Below are 26,073 nucleotides of genomic sequence, written 5' to 3'. Positions count from 1 at the left end.
GAGCCTTCCATCCTTGGCAGTGTGAATCACCGGGTCATCAGAACTAACCCAGTTCCCACTGGGCACAGCAAGGCCGTGCTCTTCCGGCATGGATCACAGACACTGGGACCAAGTTGAGAGGTGATGGAGAGCCAACAATGGACAACCACAGCCTGATAGAATAAATCAATTTCCTTTTGTAAATTTCCTAACCGAAATCCTAGTGTCAGCACGGGGCAGGAGGAACAGAATGCAAAAAAGCTGCTGGCTGACATTCCATCCAAGGTTTACCCCTGAGTTAATTCTCACTAACTGCTTTGTCCAAATCAGACCTCTAGAAAACAGCTGGAGTCAAAATGACAGTTCAGATTTCAACAAATTCCAAGTTTTATCTATGGCAAATGGACCAGAATGAGAATAATTTAAGTTAATCAAGATAGGAAACCTAATGGAATTAACACCTTTAAAAAAAGTGGTTTATGAAAAAATAATAGTAATCTGGGGGGGTGGTGCTGGTATCAATTCACACTTTCAACTCAATTCAAACAAACTACTGAAAAAATGACAACAAATATTACAAACATCATGGTGGGTGATTGGGTTAAGGTCAAGCTCCTTTCTAGCTTTAACACTATAAGAAAACAATTCATTTATGTAGACATTCTAGAGTACAAAAAAGAAATTTGGAATCAGACAGCATACACTTAAATTCTAACCCCTAACTGTGATCATGGACAAAGGACCATGCTTTGGGCTCCTCATCTGTAAATTAGGGGATAAAATTGTACGTCCCTCATAGAACATTGTGGGAATTAAATGAGCATGAAAATTGCTTAGTAAGCAAAAACAGGGATGCTAATGACAACATGTAAACCTGAAATTGCAAATACCAACACCAAGAGTCTAATTACAACTTTCAGAAAATTACATGTCATTTGTCCACTCTATGAGCCTCAGAAGTTTGTAAAAACCACAAACCAACTTGAATGTTACTTAATGTTTTATGAATAGGCTGACAGTGTATTTTGAAGATTTCCTAATTTTGCCTACATTTTGGGCAGAGCCACACTACAAGAGGAAAGAAAGCAACAAAACTCAATGAAAGGTAACAGACTGCTTTTAATTTTCTATTGAAAATCTGTACCCGTAAGGCAGGGTTGTGGATGACTGAGTTCTACTCTGGGGACGGGGCAGGAGGGCTAAGGTTACATGCTGTCACTTATAAACATGGGTGTGTCCATGAGCTGAGCCACTAAAAATGTCTGGCAAATGTTATGAATCAATCACCAATGTTGGCTCATAGCAGTAGTAATAATAATAAACATTTACTGTGTGTACACGATGTCCTCCAGGCTGTATTATTCCTTTTAATCCTCACAACACCCCTAGAAGTTAAGGTACTTTTCTAACGAGTCCCATTGTACAGATCAAGAAACTGAAAAGAGTGAGTTTCAAAAACAAACAATATAAAGTTATTCTACGAAGAGTTTCACAAAGAAAGCTTTCAAGAATTCAGAAAGGCAATGAGCTGTTTTGCTGGACCTGGGGAGGGTCTCTGACGGGCACAGAAGGCCAACCTCTCAGAGATGAGCACACGTGTGAGACCAGATCACACTATGTGACCTATGACACACTACATGGGGAAGGGTAAGAATAGTACACACGTTAGCTCCCGATGACAGGGTGCACAAAAGGAGTTCTTGCAACCATTAAGGTGATTATGCTGGCATTTCAGTGGAACACGTTCCAGAGGGGTGTAAGTGGCTTGACAGATACAAACAGGGGCTTCTTCAAAGCTAGAAGGATCCATTCTGAACAGGCAAACTACCTTGGCCACCAAGCCGGGCACATTGGGAAATTTAAGAAAGCTGCACCCCAGGCTTTTTTCCCAAGCCCGATGCTTCTTCCTCCGGGCTTTGCTAAGAAAGCTGTGGCTGGTCTGTGGCAGTGACATGTCTCTGGGTGGATATATCCTGTGCTCATTTTCACCAAGCTTCATACTTAATTTTCTGAGAACCATCTCAATCCTGTTAGATGGTCCCCTACTCAAAATTAAGGTATCTGGGAGCCTGGGTGGCTCAGTTGGTCGAGCGTCTGCCTTCGGCTCAGGTCATGATCTCAGGGTCCTGGGATGGAGCCCTGCATCGGGCTCCCTCCTCAGCAGGGAGTCTGCTTTTCTTTCTGCCTCTGTGATAGCTTTTGCTGTCTCTCAAATAAATAAATCTTTAAAAAATAAATAAATGAATAAAAATCTTTATTCAACGTCAAAGACAGCTTTAGAAAATTTCAGTATTACTTTATTTGCCATAACCTCCAACTTTTATAACCAATGTGAAAGGGAATAGATTCTGATAAGGTTTTGATCCATACAGTAAGTATATAGGGAAAATCAATTTTAAGATAGAAAAAAAAAGCTTAAATGTGAAATATTTCACATTTAAGCCAAGAAATTTTAAAAGCTAAGTAACAGGTCTTCAAAAATAACAAAATTTTGAAAATCAAAAATTTTGGGGTTACTGTCCTTTTGTTTTACTTTATCATAGGAGCTACAGAGAGGCCCTGTGGTCAAGTTACTCCTACGCTAAATATCAGGAGCCTGAGTTCCAACCTCAGCTGTGTTGTTTACTATGATTTGGGGGCAAATTATTGCAGTCTCACTAAACCTAACTGTTGGTATTTTATTTTGAGATAGTATTTGCCCTGCCTTTGTCATGAAGGAAAAGTATGTTCTCCGTATTTCATATTTAGTTTATATTATGCCCTGATACAATCTCAATTTACTGTTTTAATTTAGCATGATACTGCACAAATATTTTCCATCTTAAGCAATGCACGTTTTATTATAATCTCTCATACCCAGTCATTAAAACATCTGCTACTGGGGCGCCTGGGTGGCTCACATGGTTAAGCGTTTGCCTTCGGCTCCAGTCATGATCCCAGGGTCCTGGGATGGAGCCCCACAACAGGCTCCTGGCTCAGAGGGGAGCCTGCTTCTCCCTCTCCCTCTCTCCCTGCTCATGCTCTTTCTCCCTCTCTGTATCTCTGTGTCTCAAGTGAATAAATAAAATCTTTAAAAAAAAAAATCTGCTACTAATTTAGGAGGGTCCACATTCAACCTTTAATTAAAAAGTCCATTATAATTTCCATTTATTAAGAAAATATAAAATAAGATTAAAAACAAGTTTTTATCATGGCGCCTGGGTGGCTCAGTCGGTTAAGTTTCTCAGTGTCAGCTCAGGTCATGATTTCAGGGTCTTGAGACTGGGCTCCATACTGAGCGCAAAGTCTCACTGAGCACATAGTCTCCTTGTCCCTCTCTCTCCTTCCCTCTCCAATCCCCCGTCCCAGCTTGCATGTGCTCTAAAAAAATAAAATCTTCAAAAACAACAACAACAATAATAAAACAAGTATTTTATCATGGTCCATTCTTTTCAGTAACTTTCTGGGTTAAAATGCAGAAAATATAACAAATCCCAGTATAAAAAATTCAGTGGAAGACAGAACATTTCCATTCAATTGATGAGAATTCCATAGCTAGCATTAGGATCAACTTGAGAAATGATATTACAAGCACCAACACTAGAAATTTTGAGTTGAAGGAGTTCCTTCATGATGTTCAATATAGAGCAAATGAGCATGAAGTATTTATTTTCAAAAGCAGGTTTTGATATAAGAATCAGTTACCCATGAAAATAGATAAAATTCACTGAAATTAGCCAGTTTTATGATATACTAAAACTTGCTATTCTCAACTTTATAAAAGTAACGTTCCTTAGACAATTGGGAAGATTCTAGATATCACATCAAAATACATGTCTTCCTAAAATCAGACATGTTTTAAATGGAACAGGAGGGCTGGTCTGTGGAAAGAAGTTCCTGAGGACAACTGAGGTGGCTCCCACCTACCAGAAATGGCAGAACCAGGGAGTTACACAGCCAAGATGAGGTGGGACATCGTAGCGGGGCACCTTTCTAAAGTGTCTGCTTAGTGACAATTCAATAACACAGATGATAACGTAAAAAGTAAACATGTACTGCCTTCTCCTCCATTCCACTGTCTCGTTATCCAGAAGCAAAGCTTGTTAGATATACTTGATTCTTTCAGAGATGGTCTGTACAGCTACCATCCTTAATAGTATAGAGGTAAGTATCTCCACCTGTCAAGATATGTTCTAGGCACATAAATTTTGTTCTATATATAAATTTTCCTCAATGGAATTTATTATGCTTGCCTTCTGCAAATTCCTCTTTTCACTTAACACTATTTTAAATGTACGGTGGAATTCTACTCCACTTTGGTGCAATAGTAAAAAATACATTTGTTTAGTTGATACAATTAATGCTCTAATAATGTCCTCTTCTTTTTTCTCTTGATTTTATTCATTTATTAGAGAAAGAGCGAGTGAGCAGAGTAGGGGAAGGGGAGAGGGAGAAGCAGACTCCCCACTGAGCAGGGAGCCCAACATGGGGCTCAATCCCAGGACCCCAAGATCATGACCTGAGCCGAAAGCAGAGGCTTAACAGACTGAGCCACCCAGGGGCTCCTAATAATGTCCTTTTCTGTGGGCACTCACATAATACACTATGCTACTAATTCAGAGAATTGCTAAACTGAGGGGTATGCACATAAAGTTCTGAACAATTTGCTCTTAAAAATTTCTGTACCATTGACAGTCAAAGAAAATGTGTTTCTTCACATCCTTGACAGCTCTGGAAAGACTCTTCAGTTTCTGCCAATCAGATGGTCACAAAACGTTGTTTTAATTTGCATTTCCCAGATTATTAATGAGATTGAATGTAACCTCATAGGTTTACTGGCTAGTATATTTTTTCCTGAGCACTATCTATTAAATATTTTTTCCTTTGCTTATTTCCTTTCATTGCTTTCAAGAGGATCACAATGAAATATGTATGGCTAAAATTACATGACTGAATTTATTTCAAAAGAACCCAGTGAGGAAAAGGAGAAGCGAGGGAGTCGTTTGGCTAAAACAAGACAATAATAGATAATAAGGTTAGAAATAAGCTCATGATTTCTGAGGGTGGGTGACAGGTATCTGGGGATTCATCATACTATTCTCTTTTGTATATGTTTTAATCTTTTTCATAATAGTTTTTAAAGTGTTTCACTCATTTTTCTCTTAAGATACTCATATTTAGTATTTCTAATTGATTTGTAAGAGCAATGTGTGGAATAAAGAAATTTGCCCTTTGTTACAGAATCTCTAAATATTATAATCACCCAGCTTCTTTTTATGGACAGATATCCCAATACCACTTAATGAATAATCTATCCTTTATCCCTCTGATGTGGAAAACCACCTTTATCCTGCACCAGTTTCATATGCCATACTAATTACATATGAATGTACTATTCATACAAGTTGATTTCTGCAATTCCATTTTGTCCCCCTGATTTGTCTTTGCCTGTGCTATGCAGGTTTAATTTCTGTCCTTTTACATTTTTCTTTAGATTTTTTTCTGGCTCCTCTTACCTCATGATTTTCCCATAGGACATTTTCAATAATTGTGTTAATTTTCTTAAGTGCCTGTTATAAACTTCCCTCCCTATACAACTGCCTCCCTCACAAAGGATACCTTGGTCTTCTCTTTTACATCCGTATATGTTCATGGTTCCACCTAGAGTCTCATCGGTTGCATTCAGGCTCTAAATTCACTAGACATATTTCTAGCACACAAATGTTAAATAATTCTCTACTCAGTGTAAAAAAAGATATATTTATTTGGCGACTGTGAAAGGTCAAACTGCCAAAACAGTCTAGTGTAACATTTGAACGTTATCATTTATATAAGCCTTATTTTTATGAATAAGCACTTGACTAGAAATTTAATAAAGGAGCATGTCATAACCAGTTTCAGGCAAAGGGTTTTAAACATAATACACTAATTTTAGTCAGAAGCATTTCAGTTTTACTTTACCGGTCTACAGTTTCATAGGCAGATGTGACTTCTTAAAGGGGAAGAACATCTTTTATACGGCTTGATTAATTTATTAGAAATAAGCAGCCGAGAGCATCTGTTTCACAGAGCAACTGTTACATTAATCCATATTAAGTAGGCCTCAAAGCACTTGGATGCAGCTACAGGATGTGGGTGTAACAGGATCTCAAACACTAACACCTGATAGGGCCTTACACATTCCAGGTCAGAAGGAAGATTGGGGGTTGAGGGGGGAGGGGAGTATATCCTTCTAGAATCAAAACATCAAAAACCCCAGCAGTCTCTTGGGTTTGTCTTGAAAAATCCCATCCCTCCCCCATCCAGGATAAGACCCCACCCTAAAATACAACCTCTCCAAACCAAATCACATACTGCTACATTCAACTCACATTTTGTGAATTAATGAAATTTACGAGTCACCTGAAACCACTAAAGATCCACCGCGATTCTTCTCCTGAATCTAATGTCCGCGTGACAGGAGTACAGAAATGCACTGATAAAATGTGAAGAGAAATGCACATGCTTAATACAAAGTAAATGCCACACATGAGCAGGTCCAGGAGATAGAAGGTCTGCCTATCCTACCATTTCTTCTGCAGGTGCTAGAAACCAATAGGTCCCTTCAGGTAGATCTCTCAATTATCTCCTTTCCCGTCCCCTGTGACGTGTGGTAAACAATCCCTTTTGTTTTCAAAGGGGTTTGCGGAGATCTTTGAAAGATAGCGGTAAGGAATGCTGGGGCTGTCTCCAGCTGGTCTAAGCAGCTAAGGCTGTGGCTTGTGCAGGGTCACTGCGGAAAATGCCAAGGAGGGGCAGAACTAGGAGGGGCAGGAAAGGGGACAGGCAGGAGAGCCCCATCCCGGGAGAGCATTCTTTAGATTCCTTCCCGAGGGGCTTTTCTTCTGGGTTCACAGACATTTCAAACTCTAGCAACTTGACCACAAAGATTATGCCGAATTTTAAAGAAGTCATTCCTGTTTTCAGATGTCAAAAATGTTGTCAAGGGAATGTTGAGATGCTCTGGTCTCCCAGCTATTTAAGAGCCCTGAAAACGTGAAGCTAAGCAGAGCAGTACCACCCGAAACCGGACCTCTTCCCCAGCCTTTGCATTCATCGGAGTCAAGTGTAGCTGACTTGAACAGCACGGACAGTTCTGAAGGGTCAAAGAAGAGACGCTACAAAGAGGCTTGCAGTAAGAATCAGAGCCATTATTCATTTCAGAGCCTACTACTGGCCAGGCCCTGGACTTCCTACCTCCGTGTTAATTCAATTTTTCTCCTGACCAACCTATTTAGAGATACTCTGTAGATATGGAAATTTAGGTTTAGGGAAATTAAGTCATTTCCCTGTGGTCATAGCTCTATTTAATAATTGACGGAGTTGTGGACTCAGGTGCAAGGTCTAAATGCCTCCAACATCTATAGTCTGGATTCTTCTCTTTGGGGTGAGATAAAGGGATGGAATAAGATTGGGAGGGAAGGAGTGGCTGCAGAAGAAGGGGAAGACACCATGTGGAGACATCAGGGCTCAGAAGTTCACAGAGGTGGGGATGGAGGGAGGGGAGCAACAGGACTGAAGGCGTAACAGGTCAGACCTTGTAATAGCTTGCTTCCTCGAGGAGCTAGCTGCCTTGTCCAAGAGGAAGCACAGGTCAAACTCCACCCTCATTCCACTTTGTTATAGGCAAGAGACCTAAGTGGTTAAGAGGACAGACAGTGAAGGCAAAGTTCGAACATGGTTTGTGAGCTTCTTCCCAGCTCATACTTTACCAGTTTGATATATGAAGTGGGGATAAAAGTAGATACTTCCCAGGATGCTATTGAGGATGACAGGAAAAGCATTTCCAACAGTGTCTGGGTCATAGAAAGAGCTATATTAAGTTTCTTCTTCTCATTATTCTTGTTATTCTAGCAAAAGCCAAGGAAGCATCTATTTTTACATATGCTAAAAATAGAGGTGTTTATCTCAGAACTTATAAATCCCAGCAATATGACATGATTGACCACCGAGTTTCTAATGCAAGTTCTTTTAGTTGGGACCAAAAAAAAACCAAAACACAACCCCACACAACAAACCTAAAATAACTGTAAGACAGTATTTTTCCTTGTCCTCTGTATTTAAAGATACAGAGGCAAAGATGAATTATTATGTACTGTAAGAGCTCTTTTAAATGTTTAGAATACAGAATGTATTCCATAAATTCCTTTGACTGAAACATACATTCTTCTCCAAGACTGAGTAAATTCAGTATGGAAGACACTTACTGTTAGTTTTTACAAATGATTCATCAATGTGAACTGCTATTGATAAATTATGTATACAGAATTGGTGGGACATTTGTAACAGTTCACATACTTCCTCAGACAGCATGCCCCAGCATGGTCCCACCTCACAGTCTTTCCATTTATTGCTCCTTCCAGCTTGAATACTTAAAGGACAGGAAAAAAGTTTTTCCTCTACTCTCTTAGGTTCAATAACTGGGGCCATGCAGATTAAACTAACAAGAGACAGATCAACCGGAAAAAAGCCATATAAATTTTATTTGATGTAAATATTTTTACATGGGATGGGGGGAGGGTAAGGGAAGCTTTACTTAAAAAAAAAAAGTGAAAGCCCCAAAGAAACAGTTAGTTCTGAGAGGTTATTTTCCATTTTAACAAAGAGCAATAGATTGTGGAGATATGACAAGACTAAGAAAAAGGTTTAGGCTTCTGAGGGTGGCATTTATTCACTATATATATGCAGTATTGTATTTATTTAAAATAAGTAAACAATAAATAAACAACATACTCTCTGCTCCACAAACCTATAATATGAAATATAAAACTGTTTACTGACCATGTAAACAACAGTTAATAATCAAAGATTATATGGGTCTGGCTAAATGGGCTCCATAATCTTACAAAAGGTTCTGTGGAGGAGGCATCTCATCACACATTACTAAATTTAAAGTTCCTTTTTTGTGGCTAAATATTCTTACCTTTGTGAACTTTATAAATGTTTCTGACATTTTTTAGCCACATAAGATCAGGATAGACTTTAAGAGCAGGGAAATGGAAAGGAGGGTGGGCTTTATTTACATCTGTGTAATCATATAACAAAATTAATGCTCCCACTGGATGGCTCCGGTAAAGTGAAATCACAATTTCAGTGATGTCTACATTGGAGACCCTGGCTATGTCTGCATGTCAGGTCTCACAACTTCTTAGAGTCAAACTTCTTCTTACACAAGTGATCATGGAATTATTAAATAAGAGGATTGCTTGATGGAATCACTAGGTCAGGTTTTCCTTATTTCCTTGTTAACCTCTAATGGTTTCTGTTCATCTCATTTTCTTTAAGTACTACATTATAGTTGAAGGACCACCATATTGAACACTGCTCGAGGGCAGCAATTTTTATCATTCGATATACCCTTAAAATAGTAACAGGTATTTGGCACATGATTCTTCCCTATATCACTACTTCCAACCTAAATTTGGGTTGGAAATGCCAAATTAAAAGGCATACATCCCCCAATTTCAGAGCTCAGGTTGCCCTAAACAGATTCATACACCCATTAGACACTGTATTTACAAAAAGCTTATAATAGCCTAAGATTTATTTATTTTTTTAACATTTTATTTATTTGAGAGAGAGAACAAGCAGGGGGAGAGGCAGAGGCAGGGGGAGAAGCAGGCTCCCCGCGGAGTAAAGAGCTCAATGTGGGACTGGATCCCAGGACCCTGGGATCATGACCTGAGCCGAAAGCAGATGGTTAACCAACTGAGCCACCCAGGTGTCCCGTAATAACCTAAGATTTAATGTTATGGAATAAAATGCAGGATATAAGATGGACCTTAACAGTGTGATCTCAAAAATGCTTTAAAAAAATGACATAAAACAGACATTTGTGCATGGTAGGATTATGCATGCTTCCCTGTTTTCTCTAAGTTACCTACAATGTACTTGTAATACTTTTCTACTTAAAAACTCTAACTAAAACATAATAATAAAAAAAAGACTCCCTCAAACATTAACAAGCTCTAAACTTCTGTTTCTCTTGGTTATATTTACTATGCAAATGTAGGAAAAATTGCTAAAAAGTATGTGAATATTTTAAGTTTAAAGACAATTGCCACAGGAATCTCTGTACTTTTAAGTCATTCCTGCAAGGCGTGAGTCTTCTCAGTATTGTCCCATACAACAGCATTTGCAAATTCAATGTGAAGAAAATACAGTGCCTGCTTAACTTAAAGATCAATAATGCCTTCCTGGGTAAAGGTGAGCCACGGATGAGAAGTCCTAAGGTTCAAACAGAACCTGGTTAAGTTTAACACTTCACCGAAAATCACTAAACCTAAGTCACATGAATAAACTTAAAACTTTTTTCAAAGCACTCTTCCACAATCTACAACATCCAGGCTGATGAATATTTTAGAAAAATAACCTCTAACTCTCAGAGTTCACCCATCATGCATTTTCGTATTGTAAAACAAGTACTTCACAGCAATGATCCCAGGAGCACACCCATCTCCTGCCTTCGCCAACCCACCCTGCCACGCAGAAAGCTTTCCACGTTTATTACATTATGAAAATAACAGGCCAGGAGTGCGCTGGGCTTAAGTTGTCAAGAAATAGCACACTTTTAAGTATAATTGGGTAAGAACTGTGGACACACACGGGCAGCCTTCCCAAGAATAAAAGAAAAAGGAAGGCTTAACCCCATTGTTTCCAGGAACAGACATCATATACACAACAAAACATTTATAATAATGCCTTGTCGATCTTTCCCTTCAGTGGGCAGCTGACATTTCAATCAGTGTTCAGAGTCACATGCCCTGAATCCGAAAGGATCCCCCCAATTCCTAGTCCAACAGCGCGACACCAAAAAAGCTTCTAGATGTACCTGGTAATTTTATTTACCCTGCCCCAAAACAGAGTTTTATCCAGATTGGAGCAAACCTTCTTGAGTGGGCAAGATTTTAAGGCTCCTGGCTCAATATTTAACTGGTAGCAACCACCTAACATTTGGGACACATACTGAAGTAGTCACAGCAACATGGAACAGAAAAAGGAAGAATCAGGGTGATGAACAAAGAGACCAAAAGTCAGAGGACAGGGATTGGGCTTCGATACCGAGCAACCCAAGGTTTCTAGACTCCAGTTTCTTCATCTGTAAAATGAGGGAACTTAGAAAGCGCTTCTCGATACTACCTGCTCCCAAACCTGATTCTTTTTCCGGACAGCAGCAGGTTGAGCGGGCCCTTCTAACATGGCTGCACTGTCCAATACGGTAGCCACTAGCCACATGGGACTACTGAGTACTTCAAATGTGGCAGGTCTGAGCTAAAATATGCTCTATGGATTAAATTCTGAAGATATTAAGTGAAAAAAAAAGTAATATATTTCATTAATAATTTTTATACCGACCATATGTTGAAATAATATTTTGGATTTTTTGGGTTCCGTGAAACATACTAAAACTAGTATCACCTGTTTCTTTTACTCTCTTATGTGGCTACTAGGAAATTTTGAACTACAGCTCTGCTGTAGAGTTAGCCTTGAGCATTAAGTGAAGGCCAGGGGAACTGTGAGATGAAATGACACCAGGAGAGCATCAGAATGGAACATTACCACTCCCTGCTTCTTCACCATTAAGACTTGGGGCTTACTGTTTCCACAGGCACTTATAACCTGTTTTTGCCGTTTCCTCTGAATTAAATATATAAAGTGATGATTCAGTCTACTTCATAAAGATGATCACAATCTTTTTTTAAAACTTACACCTGCATTTATAGGAGCAACTAAAATGAACTTGCACAGAAGAACTACATTTTATTGTTATCCAACCAGAAATTTTCCCATTAATTTTTGTGATCTGTATCAATTTATTTAATGTATTTTAAATGATCAGAGTAGAGTCATTTCTAGAGAGCTTATTTACTTAGAGATACAACAGGCTATGAACAAACTTAGTAAAATATTTATACGATTCAGGTAAATTAAGAATCTCAATCAAGAAAACTCAAGTGTTGGGGCGCCTGGGGGGCTCAGTCATTAAGCGTCTGCCTTCGGCTCAGGTCATGATCCCAGGGTCCTGGGATCGAGCCCCGCATCGGGCTCCCTGCTCTGTGGGAAGCCTGATTCTCCCTCTCCCACTCCCCCTGCTTGTGTTCCCTCTCTCGCTGTGTCTCTCTCTGTCAAATAAATAAATAAAATCTTAAAAAAAAAGAAAGAAAACTCAAGTGTTCTTCTCAGAACATATTCTTGGACTGCCCACTTCTTCAGTGAGGTGTTCTTAAACAAAGGCATATGTCTCACTGCCTGCAAATAAACTACCAACTATTTAAAGTCAATAAAACTAGCAATAGTCCCTAACTATAGTCCAGAGCCAACTAAAGGCAAACCCATTTCAGACTGGGCTTAAAGTATGGCCAGTTACTATGTCAAGTATTTTCAACTATATAAAAACAGAACAGAATCCAGCATAAAATGCATGTCCTTTGGTGAAATTACTTTTTCAAATTCTACCATCTATTTATGACCATTATAAAATTATGCTGGAATTAAAGATCATGATTTTCTCATATTTTCAATTTCTATCCACCCTACCATAATTTAAAAAAATTTTCAAACTTATATAATTACCACCTGTTTTTAGGGGGAAAGAAAAAGTATCAATTTCAAAATATGACCATTAGAGAAATATCCATTCAAACACACAAAGGCTACTCTTTCTGAGTCTCATTATCAATCAATGACTATTCTGGACACATAACAAATTATTGTCTGTTTTTCTGAATACAGTCTCTAGAGCTGAGAAGATAAAATATTTCCTTGATAGATACTTCAAAATAAAAACAAAATCAATGTCCAGATTTAAGATGACCAGTCTTGAATGATGCTTTTGACTACTCTTAAAGACAATCAAGGGGGCGCCTGGGTGGCTCAGTCATTAAGCGTCTGCCTTCAGCTCAGGTCATGGTCCTGGGGTCCTGGGATCGAGCCCTGCATCGGGCTCCCTGCTCTGCGAGAAGCCTGCTTCTCCCTCTCCCACTCCCCCTGCTTGTGTTCCCTCTCTCGCTGTGTCTTTCTCTGTCAAATAAATAAAATCTTAAAAAAAAAAAAGACAATCAAGGGTTCAAAAAGAAAGAATGCAGGAAATAAAACCAAGAGTAGTTGTAGAGGAACCCTGGTATTTTAGACGTTTCCTTAAGATAGAACCATGTACCATATATAAAACTCTTAGGACATATATATATTTTAAAGATTTTATTTATTTATTTGACAGAGAGAGAGACACAGCGAGAGAGGGAACACAAGCAGGGGGAGTGGGAGAGGGAGAAGCAGGCTTCCCGCTGAGCAGGGAGCCCGATGCCGGGCTGGATCCCAGGACCCTGGGACCATGACCTGAGCAGAAGGCAGACGCTTAACGACTGAGCCACCCAGGCGCCCTGTCTTAGGACATATATTAAATACATCTTTGAGTGCTCTTAAATACCTACTATAAAACCTCAAACACTCACTAATGTGAACAATTATATCTACTCTGCTCAGGACTCTAGGGTTTTCCCACATCTTTATTTCATTACATACTTTCTGATAAGTGTCTCCATTTGGCCACTTTTAACTCTAAAAGTTAATAAAAATAATAAAATAAAATAAAAATAAAAAACCTGAATAAAAAAACAGATAAGGAATTAAGACAAATTTTAAAATGGTAGTTCCATTTTTACTCATGTAAATATATTAAGGTTTATTTTTCTCTTTTCCACAGATTGTTCCATTCTGTTTTAATAACACAGTTGTTTATGAACATATCTGAAAGGCTTGTAGCTGTGAAAAAAAGCTGAACATGGTAGACAAATCTAGCTCAAAAGAGGTTCTCTGTATCATGCTCTTTTCTAAAAACCTCAAAGCTTGTTTTATCTGCTCTTCCTTTCAAAGAACAAGCGCCACAGGGTTGCTTTAGGGAAGTCTCTAGATCAAATGAAAGATAGTTTACCAACAGGGAGAGTAAACTGACTTGAGCACGCCCTGCTCAAGTGCCCTGCCATGACTTTCCAAAGAGCCACTGGAATTCTCCGTTTTTCCATCACCCTGATCGGAAGGGTTTCCCAGGAACACAAGTCTAAACCATCTTGGGTACAAATGGCCACAGGGAAGTCTCAGCCCTTGGATGTTCCTGCCATAAAAATAAAAAAGCATTCCCCATCTCCTCCTCCATTCTTAAAGATGTGCTTCCTGTGTGGTTAGCCAACAGATAAGAAGTGGGCAAATCCCAAAAACCTACTCTAATTGCTCATGGAGAATCTTCCCTTTGGTTTGATTCAGAATGTTTATTAATCTACCCATTTTCCTCTACATCCCTTGTACTGTATTCCCTGCACATTCCAGAATGGCAGCTGTTTTCCACCCAATATCCTCTCCCCTCCTTGTTCCATAAGAGAAGAATCTAGCATGTATTCCTGGTGGCGATATTCCAGCTAATACATTACATGTACCAGCCTCCCTTGCAGTTAGGTGCTACCACCTGGCTAATGGGATGAAGCAGATACTGATAAGGACTTCAGCAAAGGCTCCTAAACGTAACTGAACCACCATCATCAATGGCTTTCCCCATTTTAGGAACATCTAAAAATACCCCCATTGCCAAGAAAATGAAGTTCGAACTCATCAAAGCATCTAAAGCTGTTAATCTCCTACCATCCCCACACCATCTTTCCCACCCACATTCCTAAGGCTTCCTCTTTTAAACCTCTACACCTTCACTATTCCTTCTGTCTGGAAATCCTTACCACGCCCCAGAGTTAACCCCCGCTCATCTTTGAATCCCAGTTTAAATACTGCCTGCCTCTGCTATGAAGACTTTGTACGTTCCTCTGCGGGAGCGTTCAGCATACGGGGCCTAATTCCTTCTGCATCTCTTTCTTCCCCTACCAGGCTGCAAAATCCTTCAAGGCACAAGCTCAGTTACTTCTTTGTTTACTCACAGCCCCACAAAGATTACAGTGCTCCTGTCACCACTGAAACACAGAAGGCATCCAATACATGCCCGTAAAATGAATGATGTTTTCAAACTTTCAAGAGAAAAGGGGAGGAAAGTGCAGTACAATAAATTGATGATAATAAAAACGCGTAACTCCAAACTGGTATCAGTGTCACAGAACTCAATTACAAACGCCCTGAGAAAATTTGGAATAGGGACAAAACACATGAACACTTAATTCAAATATCCAATTAAACATCCCGCATTAAACCTTCCCCTCATCTGCTAGAAGAATCAATCAATAGGCTTGGGTTTGTGTTCAGTGCTCCACTTCTGAGATGAATGAGCAAGCAAGCAATGAGGTTATGTGTCAGATTTTCTAAAAAGCATCAATAATTTAACAACGGTAATAAGCCCGTAGAATAATATTTTAACCAATGTCTTTTTTTTTTTTTCCTCCGGGGGGGAAAATTATGCTAAAATTTCTTTCTAATCTCCTAATCAGCTATTTATAAAATCAATAAATACAACTAAAAACACATACACGTTAAGAAATACTCCCAAAAAACTGAATACTTCCCATCGGTGCCCTTACAACATGACAAAAATTTCACGATAAAAGTCACTGTGATAAAAATTTAATCTTTGAGTCCAGCTCACAAAGTGATGTGCAATATTCAAACTGCAAATACAGACAAGGAAAGAAATTGGCTGGAAACAAAGCGCTTCCTATCTTGCTCATTGAGGTATGTCCTCCCTGCCCCCCAATATTCATTATCTTTGTCCCAGCTATCTCGAATGTCCATGCTGATAAATTACTCAGTTCCTAGTTCCTGGGACTTGCACTGTCTTAAGAACATCTCTATCCAGCAGCCTCGCTCCTACTGTTCAGGCCTTCCAGCCACGTGGCCACCCTTTGAGGACTCCCTCCTCTCATACTTCACTGAACAAGTATGCTGTGACTTCAAAACTGCAATTTTGTCACAAATGTGCTCTTGCAAGTGGAGCCCTTCACATTCCTCAAGCTAACAGCAATATGTAAGCTGCCTTCACATTCCAACATCCCATCAGTTAGCCAAGAACGTTCCCCCACACAAAACACCTGGAGAATTTTAAAATATAGTTCACTGTTACTGGATTTAAATTTTCTGGACTCTGGGGTGTAAGAGGATTTAGCACTTGACATATAACATTAAAAATAAGCCTGAGAAAAAACACTAGCAAGATACAAGGCTAATCATAATGACCTCAATTAGCTTTTCAATGCCTGTCAAGTTAGTAACATATGGTGGCACTGACTTCAAGCCCATGAACTTGAATAGTATAATTCTTTTAAAGAATAGAAGTAACAGAACTCAATTTTTGTCTTAAAGGGCCAATTCCAATCCTGGCTCACACTAAAGTAAAAAGTAAATACTAGCTGTAAAAAAGCAAAAAAGCAGCAAACTGAGGAAAGACAATGATAATGAAATTTTCATTTTGATGGCCACTCAATTTAATTCCAATACACAAATCTTATTCAAACAAAATCATTTCTTGCCACCTTCAATTGAAACTGTCCCAATCAGTCTCAGGATTGACGAAGCATTTCAAGAATGAGATACTTTTTGCTTGGCCAACTGATTTCTGAAATAAAGAGTTGCAAATGACTGAACATTAAGTTATTGACAGCATTTGTGAAACCTTTTCACAATAAAATGTTTCAGAAAAGGCTGAAAAAATAAATCTTATTTAAAAGACTTTAATTTTCCCTCAACACTTGTAGTGAAGGGTCATTCACAATTTTTTAGACGCAAGTTAATTCAGATGTCAAGAATTAAACACATTCTTTATCACCACAATATAAAATTTCTGGAGTACTCACTGAAAATATTTATCAAATATTTAGTAAATACTAAATGCAGTGGTAGTGATGAAACAGGTATAGTAGGGATGCCTGGGTGGCTCAGTCGGTTAAGCGTCTGCCTTTGGCCCAGGTCATGATCCCGAGGGCCTGGGATCAAGCTGCACATGGGGCTCCCTGCTCAGTGGGGAGCCTGCTTCTCCCTCTGCCTGCTGCTTCCCCTGCTTCTGCTCTCTCTCTCTGACAAATAAATAAATCTTTAAAAAAATAGGAATATGCTTTAAAAAAGAAAAAGAAACAGTTATAGTAAACTGTGATCACAATCAGTATTAATTTTTCTACCCGACCATTGTTTTTAATTATTTAGCCACTCTAAAGTAGATCCCTGTCCCCAGTTTTTCTTCCACATGATGGTGAATATATAGTTCTCTCCCCCAAATATCTAAGTTTACATTTGTATAGTGACAAGATCAGAGACCTTTCCTGATGTCACATAAAAGATTACCCCACAACTACTTCCACATAGCATTCCCTGATACCCCTTACCCAACTTAATTTTTTCCTAGTCCCCTACTGTGTGCTATTTATTTTGTCTATCCCTCACTATACTGTAAGCTCCCTTAAGGGCAGGAGACTCAGAAATATTTGTTAAATGAAAAAGTGCATTTTCCTTTGCTGGCTGTGCCCTTAAGAATCTGTCTCTCTGTGTATGTAAAAAAAAAAAAAAAAAAGCTATTAACTTTTCTATAAAAACTTTAATTTTAAATGGTGAATAAATTTAATATATAAGTATCTGTGAATAAATTACTCTTAGAATGATCAATCTGCAATACTTGCAAGTTTCTACGGGAGTTTCTTAAGAACTCATCGCTTATATTTTCAAATCAATATGCTGCGCTGACAAAACTGTATTCATTTAAACAAGCCATAATAAGCAATTAAGAGCATCAGTTTGGGAAAGATTTGATCTCAAATATCAATTTTCATGATACATTTTAATGTTAGTGTCTGAAAAGTTTGCTAAGATTTCAAAAAATGTGTGTCAGTTTTAAAGGTTCAACCTTCAGGGCGCCTGGGTGGCTCAGTGGGTTAGGTGTCCAACTCCTGATTTCTGCTCAGGTCACGATCTCAGGGTCGTGAGACTGAGCTGCATCGGGCTCTGTGCTGCATGTGGAACCTGCTTAGGATTCTCTTTCCCTCTCCCTATGCCCCTCCCCGCTTGCGTGCTCCCTCTCTCTCTCTCAAAAAGTAAAAATCAAAAATAAATAAATAAATAAATAAATAAATAAATAAAGGTTCATCCTTCAAAGTAAATGAGGATACTTCTTTTCTGAAAGATTAAAAAAAAAATCAATAAATATGGTTAAGATAGCACATTGTCTATCTTTATCATGTGTGCCTATAAATTCCATTATAAAATAACTGAGTAGTGTTATGTATAAAAACAGTAATTATGCTTATGAAAATTCATCCAATAGTAAGGGCAGATATAAAAAGTTCCTTTTTGGACTTAATCAAGCCTTAATAGACAATACTACTTTATTTTTGATTAAAACTAAAACTTAAATTGCCTCATTAATTTTATAGTAATTAAGTACATGCAGACATGGAAACATTGAACAAAGGAGTTTGTGGTCACTGGGGGGTGAGGGGTCAGATCCAAGGTACACAAATATACCACAAGGGTGGGAATAAATCTCTTGTGTTTCTTCCCAAAGTTTCTCCACGTGGTCAAAATATATTACAATCATTAAAGGTTTGAAATTTAACAAAGACACAAGAGTAATAATGCATTTCTTCATGTAACACAGATGACTTTTCTTGATATACCAGATCCCCCCCTCTTATTCTCGGTAAGTAGTCTTTAAGGCCAAAAAAGTCATTTATCAGTCTCTATCATCTTGGATGACTTCCTAATATTCTTCAAGGAAGACACGATGTGGGTTTTTATGGAAGCAAACTGAGAGCACAGGACAAATTGTTAGATTCTCTAAGAAAAAGAATTAGGCCAAGAACAATGTCGTATCAACAAAATTAATCCTCCCCCCCAGCCAAAAGAGCAACTTTTCTTGCTCCAACAAATTTCTCAGCTAAAAATCATTTGGACCCAGAAAGAAAAAGTAAAGAGAAAGACCATCTGGAAATTCAAAGATACAAACACTGTTTGGGGATCCATCAGTAATAAGACCTTAAGAATTCTAGAATTGGTTATCTACAAAACATGCTTATTGTTCTTTTCCCTTTTCTGAAATATTTATCTTGCTTATGCCTTGCCCTGCTCATTGACCCTATACCAGGATTAGGGTGCCATCTCATTCATTTCTCACTGGATCTACTCTGAGCAGGATGTTTATTCCAAACACGGCTACATAATTACATTCTCCTACTTGAACGCACTTTTTTTGATTGAGTAGGACAAAGATAAATACAAAGTTGGTATTAACAAAAACCCACACAGATTCCTTGGTACTTTGCTTATGAATTCTTCCATGTGTTAATCATTCGTCAACCTCAGTAACACCAATTTTGTGTACTCTCAAATATCCTTAGCCTACTTTTGAAATGGAGATTGAAAAGCTCTTACTTTATAATAAACAAACTATGCTGATTTTTCAGAGTATGTTTTAATTAAGCAGATCACTATAAAGTTTTAAGGATGTGATAGCCATCATCTGATAATATAATTCATTTTATTTTAAGAACGATTTCTTCTAGAAATGCTGCATTCTCAAGCAGTCTGCTTTTTGGTTTTCTTGTACTCTGGTGAAGATCATTTCACACCTCCATTTTAAGACCAAAAATCTTTTGCTGGCATTTGAAATCTTCCATTTTGGCCTTGATGGGCAAAACTTGTTTATTCGTTTTTTTAGAAGAGATTTTGCTAAAAACTAAAACTAGCTTGTTCACAGGTCTTTGCCCATAGCTGATAATCAACTAATAGCACAGTTAATAATCAAGCCAGTATACAAACTTGCTCAATATCAGACAAATATGGCAAGCTGCCCATATGCATACATTCAAAATAGGTCTTTCCATTTGTATAAAAACTGCTTATGCTTTAATTTTTCAATGAACACAAATTATCTTAATGTTTTACAAAAAAAAGCCAGTTGAAATATAAAATATATCTATTTAGTGAATGAAATTTTAAAATGTAGTCTAAAAATTTGATCTATAATATGTCATTTTTAAATTTAAATCAAATTCATTTGTTTTTTAGAGAACTGTCAATTTCCTGCAATAATCTTAGCTGGTCAGTTAAGTGCAGTAGTCAATAAGTAAAACATCACATATCTCTATGATATTTTTGTTTTTGTTTTTTACCTTTCAACCATGTGTGACTTAAATATATCCATTTTATATCATCATCACATACAGTAGTAACTAACACACGGTGCCTATAAGGTGCCAATATATTATATATATTAATTCATATACTGTTCCAAGCATTTTATATATGTATATTTATACACACAGACACACACAAATGTATCCCCATTTTACAAAGAAAAAAACTGAGGTATGGAGCTAGCCCACAGACAACAGCTCAAAAGGGACAGAGCCAAGATTTAAGCCCAAGCAATCCTGCCCTCGTCCAGGATCTTGATCAGTGTGAGATGCTGCCTTCCCTGAACATGTGAGAATCTAAAAGATCACATGTTGCCTGCCTAACATCACACTGGTATCATAATGAATATTTTAAGTGTGGTAACAATTCCACTACTTTCCATAGGAGCCGGGTTTTTAAAAACCTCTCATCTTCCCCATTTCAAGCACTACCTTCTTTCATAAAATACTATAATCCTAGCCAAGTTCAAGCTAAATACTGTACTATAGGTTTCTTAAAAAATGTAGCCAAACTAAATGTAAGCTCCTTACTGCTGCTAAAATTTCATACATGTGAACCTGAGTCCTCTGTCTCCACCCACTTGCAACAGTCAGCCAACTAATCTATCAAGCATCACACATTTTCATAGAACTATTTATTGATGAACATGTCCGAGGATTTTTTCTTTAAATGAATTACAGCTGACCCTTGAACGAGGGTCTGAACTGTGTGGGTCCACTTATTAGACTTTTTCTGTCAAATACAGTACAGTAGTGTAAATGTACTTTCTCTTCCTTATGATTTGCCTAATAATATCTTTTCTCTAGCTTCCTTTCTTGTAAGAATACAGTACATAATGCACATAACGTACAAACTATGTGTCAACCAACTATACTATTGGTAAGACTTCCACATTACAAGTACTTAGACCAACACAATCAGTGTTAGTACTGTACCTTATTTCTAGAGCAGTCATTCCAACCCTATTTCTGGTGGACTTCTCCTTCTAAAAAGGTACCAGTAATGCCTATCTATTAATCAGGATTACTCTGAAGAGGGAAAAACAATATTTTTTTCAAAGAAAAATACTAGTGTCCTCACGGAAATGGTTATTTCTTAAGCTATCCATATTACACTTAAGAAATAGTTACATAACATTTCCCCCTTCACTATGGTTTTCATTTGCAAATTCAATTTGAGGGCTTAGATACTGCTGGCTTTATTTTTTTTTAAGAATAACAATAACATATTAAGAAATAAACATTCTGATTAAACTTGCTACTCAGTCAGGGGGCATGCTTATTCCTTCACCTGAACTTCCTCTGCCTGCCACCCCTCCAGATCCCCCCAGCCCCTCCTCATGACGGTGTCTCTGTATATTGGCTCTGAGACACAGGGTGACAGCGTGTCCAAAGATTTGCAGGAGGCGGTATTTAGCATCAATCCCCATTCCATACATTTGTATCTGGGAGCCCACTGTGAGAAGGAAACCATTTTACAATAAAGTGGAACACAGAGACATAGAAACTACCAGCAAAAAACAAAACATAACATTTTATTTTCCCACCCTCCTCCCAGTGGCCCAGTGAATCACTTTTCTTCTCATGTACTCACTCCCTCAGTCAAGCTCCTACTGAGGGCACGGTAGCAGGTAACAGAGCCCTTAGATCTTGCTTTCGGCCCCTTCCCCCTCAACTCCTTATTCTGAAGCCCCAACTCAGAGTGTACCCTGCCCCTCGCTTCCTGTCTCAGCTTCAGCTTCTGTCACAGTTCATGAACATAAACTTATAATGATTTGTTTCTTGTCTGTCTTCCCAAATAGACTGGAAGCTTCATGAACGAAAAGACGGTCCCAGTATTTTCAGAGCTGTGGACAGGGTTTGGCCCAAAAAGAGAATCAGTAGAACTGTCCGAAATGAATAGATGGAGAGTTTAAGAAAATCAAACCCCACATTTGCTCCACGCATGCCCTCAGGGTGTGTGTGCGTGTGTGTGTGTGTTTATGTGTCTGGGAGGGGAAAGGTTGGGAGAGGTCTGTAAATCCTGTAAATGCAAAGACTTACACTCCCTTCCCCAGACCTGGGGTACAACCCTGGCTGGAAATGGACTACCAGGAAATTCTCTAGGATTATCTCATCTCATTGTTCCTTTATTCCTTAAATATAGATGTCTACACTGTACAGCTTTTACTCAGTAAACCACTTAATCTGTACTTTCCTCTTGGTCTTTAACACTTTCTATTTCCTATTTAGTCTGCAAACTTCCTCTGAGCAGGGGAATGCAGTCAAATTAAACCTTCCAACCTGGAACTTTACGTTTAAAGTACGTTCATAAGGTTTATTTTTGCGTTTTGAATTGACATAATTAAGCAGAGATTAAAGGAGGACTATATTAAAGATGCTTTGTAAGTCTCTTAAGGTAATATATGTCCCCACCCAGATCCAATTTGCAGGAACGGAATGTACATTTCTACTGAATTTTATTGCACTTCTTCAGTGACAATTTAGTGACCACATGAAAGGTATATAATAGCTATGCTTATTTCTGGAATGACTGACAACCTTCATCTTTATACAAATATCTATACAGAAGTCTCCAGTATGCCATAAACAGTAACATAAAAATAAGGAGGGGCGCCTGGGTGGCTCAGTTGGTTGGGCAACTGCCTTCGGCTCAGGTCATGATCCTGGAGTCCCGGAATCGAGTCCCACATCGGGCTCCCTCCTTGGCGGGGAGTCTGCTTCTCCCTCTGACCCTCCCCCATCTCATGTGCTCTCTCTCTCTCATTCTCTCTGTCTCAAATGAATAAAATCTTAAAAAAAAAAAAAAAATAAGGAGCGTCCAGCAACAAGGAGAAAGCCTTATCCACAGGACAACCTCTCTGTTTTCCTTCAAACCATTATTCAGTGGACCACATTATTTCTTTTGTATTGTTTTCAATCAGTCATTCCCAACTTAACCTTGTAATCTATTTAGTTGCGAGTTCCTTTTGCCTTCCCCAATCAGAACCAGGGGTCATTATTCAACCTGGAATACTTCTCTGCGGTACTAACAGCCTCCCAAGTGCCATCAGGCGTCTCTGCTGGTTAGGGTGACAAGAGAGAAGCTTTTGTGCTGTGTTGGTTGTCATGACTTCCCGTTGATTAGCAAGAAACAGTGACTCCTTAGAGATCACGATCAAATCTGGGCTCCACGATTCTGCGTACAAATGTCTACTTTTCGGGCAGTACTAGTCAGTATGAGTAGGTATCTATAACCTGTGAATTAGCACCATCATCAAAGCAAATCAATGTTTCTAGGTTAAACCCCCCTGTTTAGGTTAAACCCCTCAAAACAGTAAACTCAAATTTAAAGAAGCAAGTGTATATAAATGTTAGAGCCCTTTAATTTCATACTCTATCAATACACCAGGCAAATTCATCAACTCAGGTAATAACCCCAAAAGTGGAGGCCCCATTATCACTGCCCTTATTCATTTTTTAGAGCCACCTGCAGTGGACCTATTCTCTAAGCCCTACAAAAGACACTCAACTCGTAAATACATCTTTTAGTGGACACAGACATAGCTGAATTAATCCCCCTCAAACCTCATTAGAGTGAATTGCTTATCCTTCCTTCCACCAATGCTTTGCAAAATGGACTAATGTGCATTTCACCTCCACTCTTTGAAGGAAGTGGCAATAACAAGTAAAAATGTCCAAAAGAATGGCAGAAAGCAAAGAAATGCACACAGGCCAAAAAATAAATCTGAGCCATATTTGCCTACATGCTGCCTCTTTTTATACAGGGGAAAAAAAAAAAAGCAGTGATCAAAAAAGTTAAATATTTACATTTTTGCAAAAACTTCAAATATAAAGGTTATGATATGCTTTTAATTACTTTGTGTATTTCCTGGTGTGTAGGAAGACAATCAGGAAAATAAAGGAAATACTTGTAGGAATAAATTTAAGTAACTGGAGGATAAAAGAATCCCCTTAATTAAATGCATTTTTTAAAAATATGGAAAACTAAATGCTTTGCCTCTTGCATCAATCTGTCTTAACCAGTTTCAGGGTGATTTCTGAGCCGCTTACAGGTAAAAGAAGGGAAAAAAGTTCAATGACCTTGCAAATTAGGGACTAAAAAAACTGCACAGCCTCGGTGTAATTACAGAAAAACACTGGTATGGGAATTGCTTTTTTGGAAAAGGAGGAAAAAAAATTGGAAAAACTGGGAGAGACTGCAAATGGGAAGATACCAATGGAAACCCAAAGGATGCGAAACACAAGCTCTTCTGCCCCAAGTGTCACGCAAACAACTTCTTAGCATCTTTAGGTAAAAAGAAAGAGTCGTTTTGTACAGGCGTTAGCTGAATGTTCGAGAGTTGGATGAATGGGGAAGACTTGTTATACACCTAGCGGTGGGTGGATTTCACCAGGCTGCAGCCTCCACACCGCTTTTCTTTGCTGCACTGCAGAGGCGCCATCTTCTCCGTCTTAATCTTCACTCAATTCAAGCCTTTTATCTGCGCCCTAAAAAAAAAGACCCTGAGCACCCTCCCCAGCAGCTCGCGCCCCTAGGGGGGCCAAACCAGACGGCCCCGCGCTGCCAGGGAAGAGGCCGCGCCTTAATCAGACAAACGCCTCCTTTGATGCACAGGAAGGGAGAGCTCGTGCCTCCCCACCACCCGCCACTGCCCTTACCAGACGCACACCCCACTGTCCGCCTATTTCTCCCCAAGGACTTTCCAGCCCAGCACAGAATTTGCAAGCCTCGAAGGTGACGGGGGGTGGCTGTAGAGGGGCCCCAAGGCTCCGCCACAGCGGCCCCAGCAGCGCCCCAGCCCCCTCCGGGACAGACGCGCACCGCCGGGAAGGGAGTCGGGCGGGAGCCGCGGTGGCGCACAGACCAAGGCGGCTGGCTCAGCCACCGCGCCCCGGGCTGGCGAGGGCGGGGTGTCGCGGCTTTTGTTCCCGGGAACCTTCTCCCCCTCCGGAAGCAGCTAAAGGTGCGGAGCGAACGCTAGGGCCGCCCAGGCTTGGGGAAGGTGCGAGGTGGCCGTGGGTCTCCTACCCCTCCCATCTCTCTCAACTTACACAAAAGGGAGACGCAAAATGTACAAAGTTTGCCTGCGGAAGGTGGTGCGTGACCCCGATGGGGTCGCACGGAGGTGGCCGCAGCGAGCAGCCGCCAAAGGGAAGGAGCAGGAGGTCCGGGAGGGAACGGGGGGTGGGGTTGAGAAGGGAAGGTGAAACGGGGCGGAAAAGGCAAAGGGAAGGGGGGTGCTTCCCGAGAGGTTCCGACCCCTCCTCCCCAGGGCCCCAGAGAAGGAAGGGCAGCGACAGGATCCAGGGGCGCTGCGTTTTCGGTTTTCCCCACGTGCTCCGTCCCCTGCCCCCCCATCTGGAAGTCTCTCGCCTCTCCCGGCCCCCGCCCGCGAGGCAGGGGACTGAGTCAGGGTCCTAGCTCAGGATCGCCTCCACCCCTCCTCGGCCCCAACCGGCGCGGACCGGGGAGCCCGACGCCTCGCCAGCTCCCTCTCCGCCGGCCGGAGCGCGCGTCCCCGGGGCAGGGCTGGGCCGGAGGCGCTGATGCGCAGGGCGCCTGCAAGCGGGGGCGTGGGACGTGGAGGGAAGACGGGTTCCCTGGACTGCCCGGGCTTCTTCGGATTAAAGACTTGGGGGAATCGGGTTCCCACCGTATTCCGCCCCCCCGCCCCCAATTCCGAGGCGCGGCACCCACCTCCAACGCCCGAGCCGTCCAGGAGGCCAGTAGGAGCAGTGCCAAAGCGCGCAGCATCGCGACCCTGCGCGGGGCGCCGAGTGCGCTGCTGTGCGAGTGGGAGCCGCCGCGCCCTTGCTCTGCCGGAGCCGCCGCCGCCTCCGGTGGCCCCCCGCTCGCGCCGCTCCGGCCGCTCTCTCCTGCCGCTGCCGAGGAAACTGACGGAGCAGGAGCTCGGCGGCTGAGCCCGGAGCCGGGAGAGTCAGCTGATCCAGCCCACCCCATTCGGCA

At 40.2% G+C, this 26,073-nt stretch overlaps 1 protein-coding gene across 8 annotated transcripts in view; it reads right to left on the bottom strand.

Moving 5' to 3' along the window:
• APP (amyloid beta precursor protein) overlaps positions 1-26,008 on the bottom strand; it is a 258,489-nt gene extending 232,481 nt beyond the window's left edge. For all 8 annotated transcript variants that reach the window (XM_064579840.1, XM_064579848.1, XM_045902608.3 and 5 more), the window contains exon 1: positions 25,804-26,008. In XM_064579840.1, the coding sequence (XP_064435910.1) occupies positions 25,804-25,860 (57 nt within the window). In that variant the 5' untranslated portion in view covers positions 25,861-26,008. The remainder of the gene's footprint in view (positions 1-25,803) is intronic.
• Positions 26,009-26,073: the final 65 nt, after the last annotated feature.

The sequence above is a fragment of the Mirounga angustirostris genome, unplaced genomic scaffold (genome assembly GCF_029215605.1).
Source record: "Mirounga angustirostris isolate CCGP_5_RB_7025 unplaced genomic scaffold, mMirAng1.0.hap1 SCAF_1, whole genome shotgun sequence".
In the NCBI taxonomy this organism is placed as follows: Eukaryota; Metazoa; Chordata; class Mammalia; order Carnivora; family Phocidae; genus Mirounga; species Mirounga angustirostris.
The sequence above is the reverse complement of the archived record's forward strand: the minus strand, read 5'-3'. Positions and strand labels throughout refer to the sequence as shown.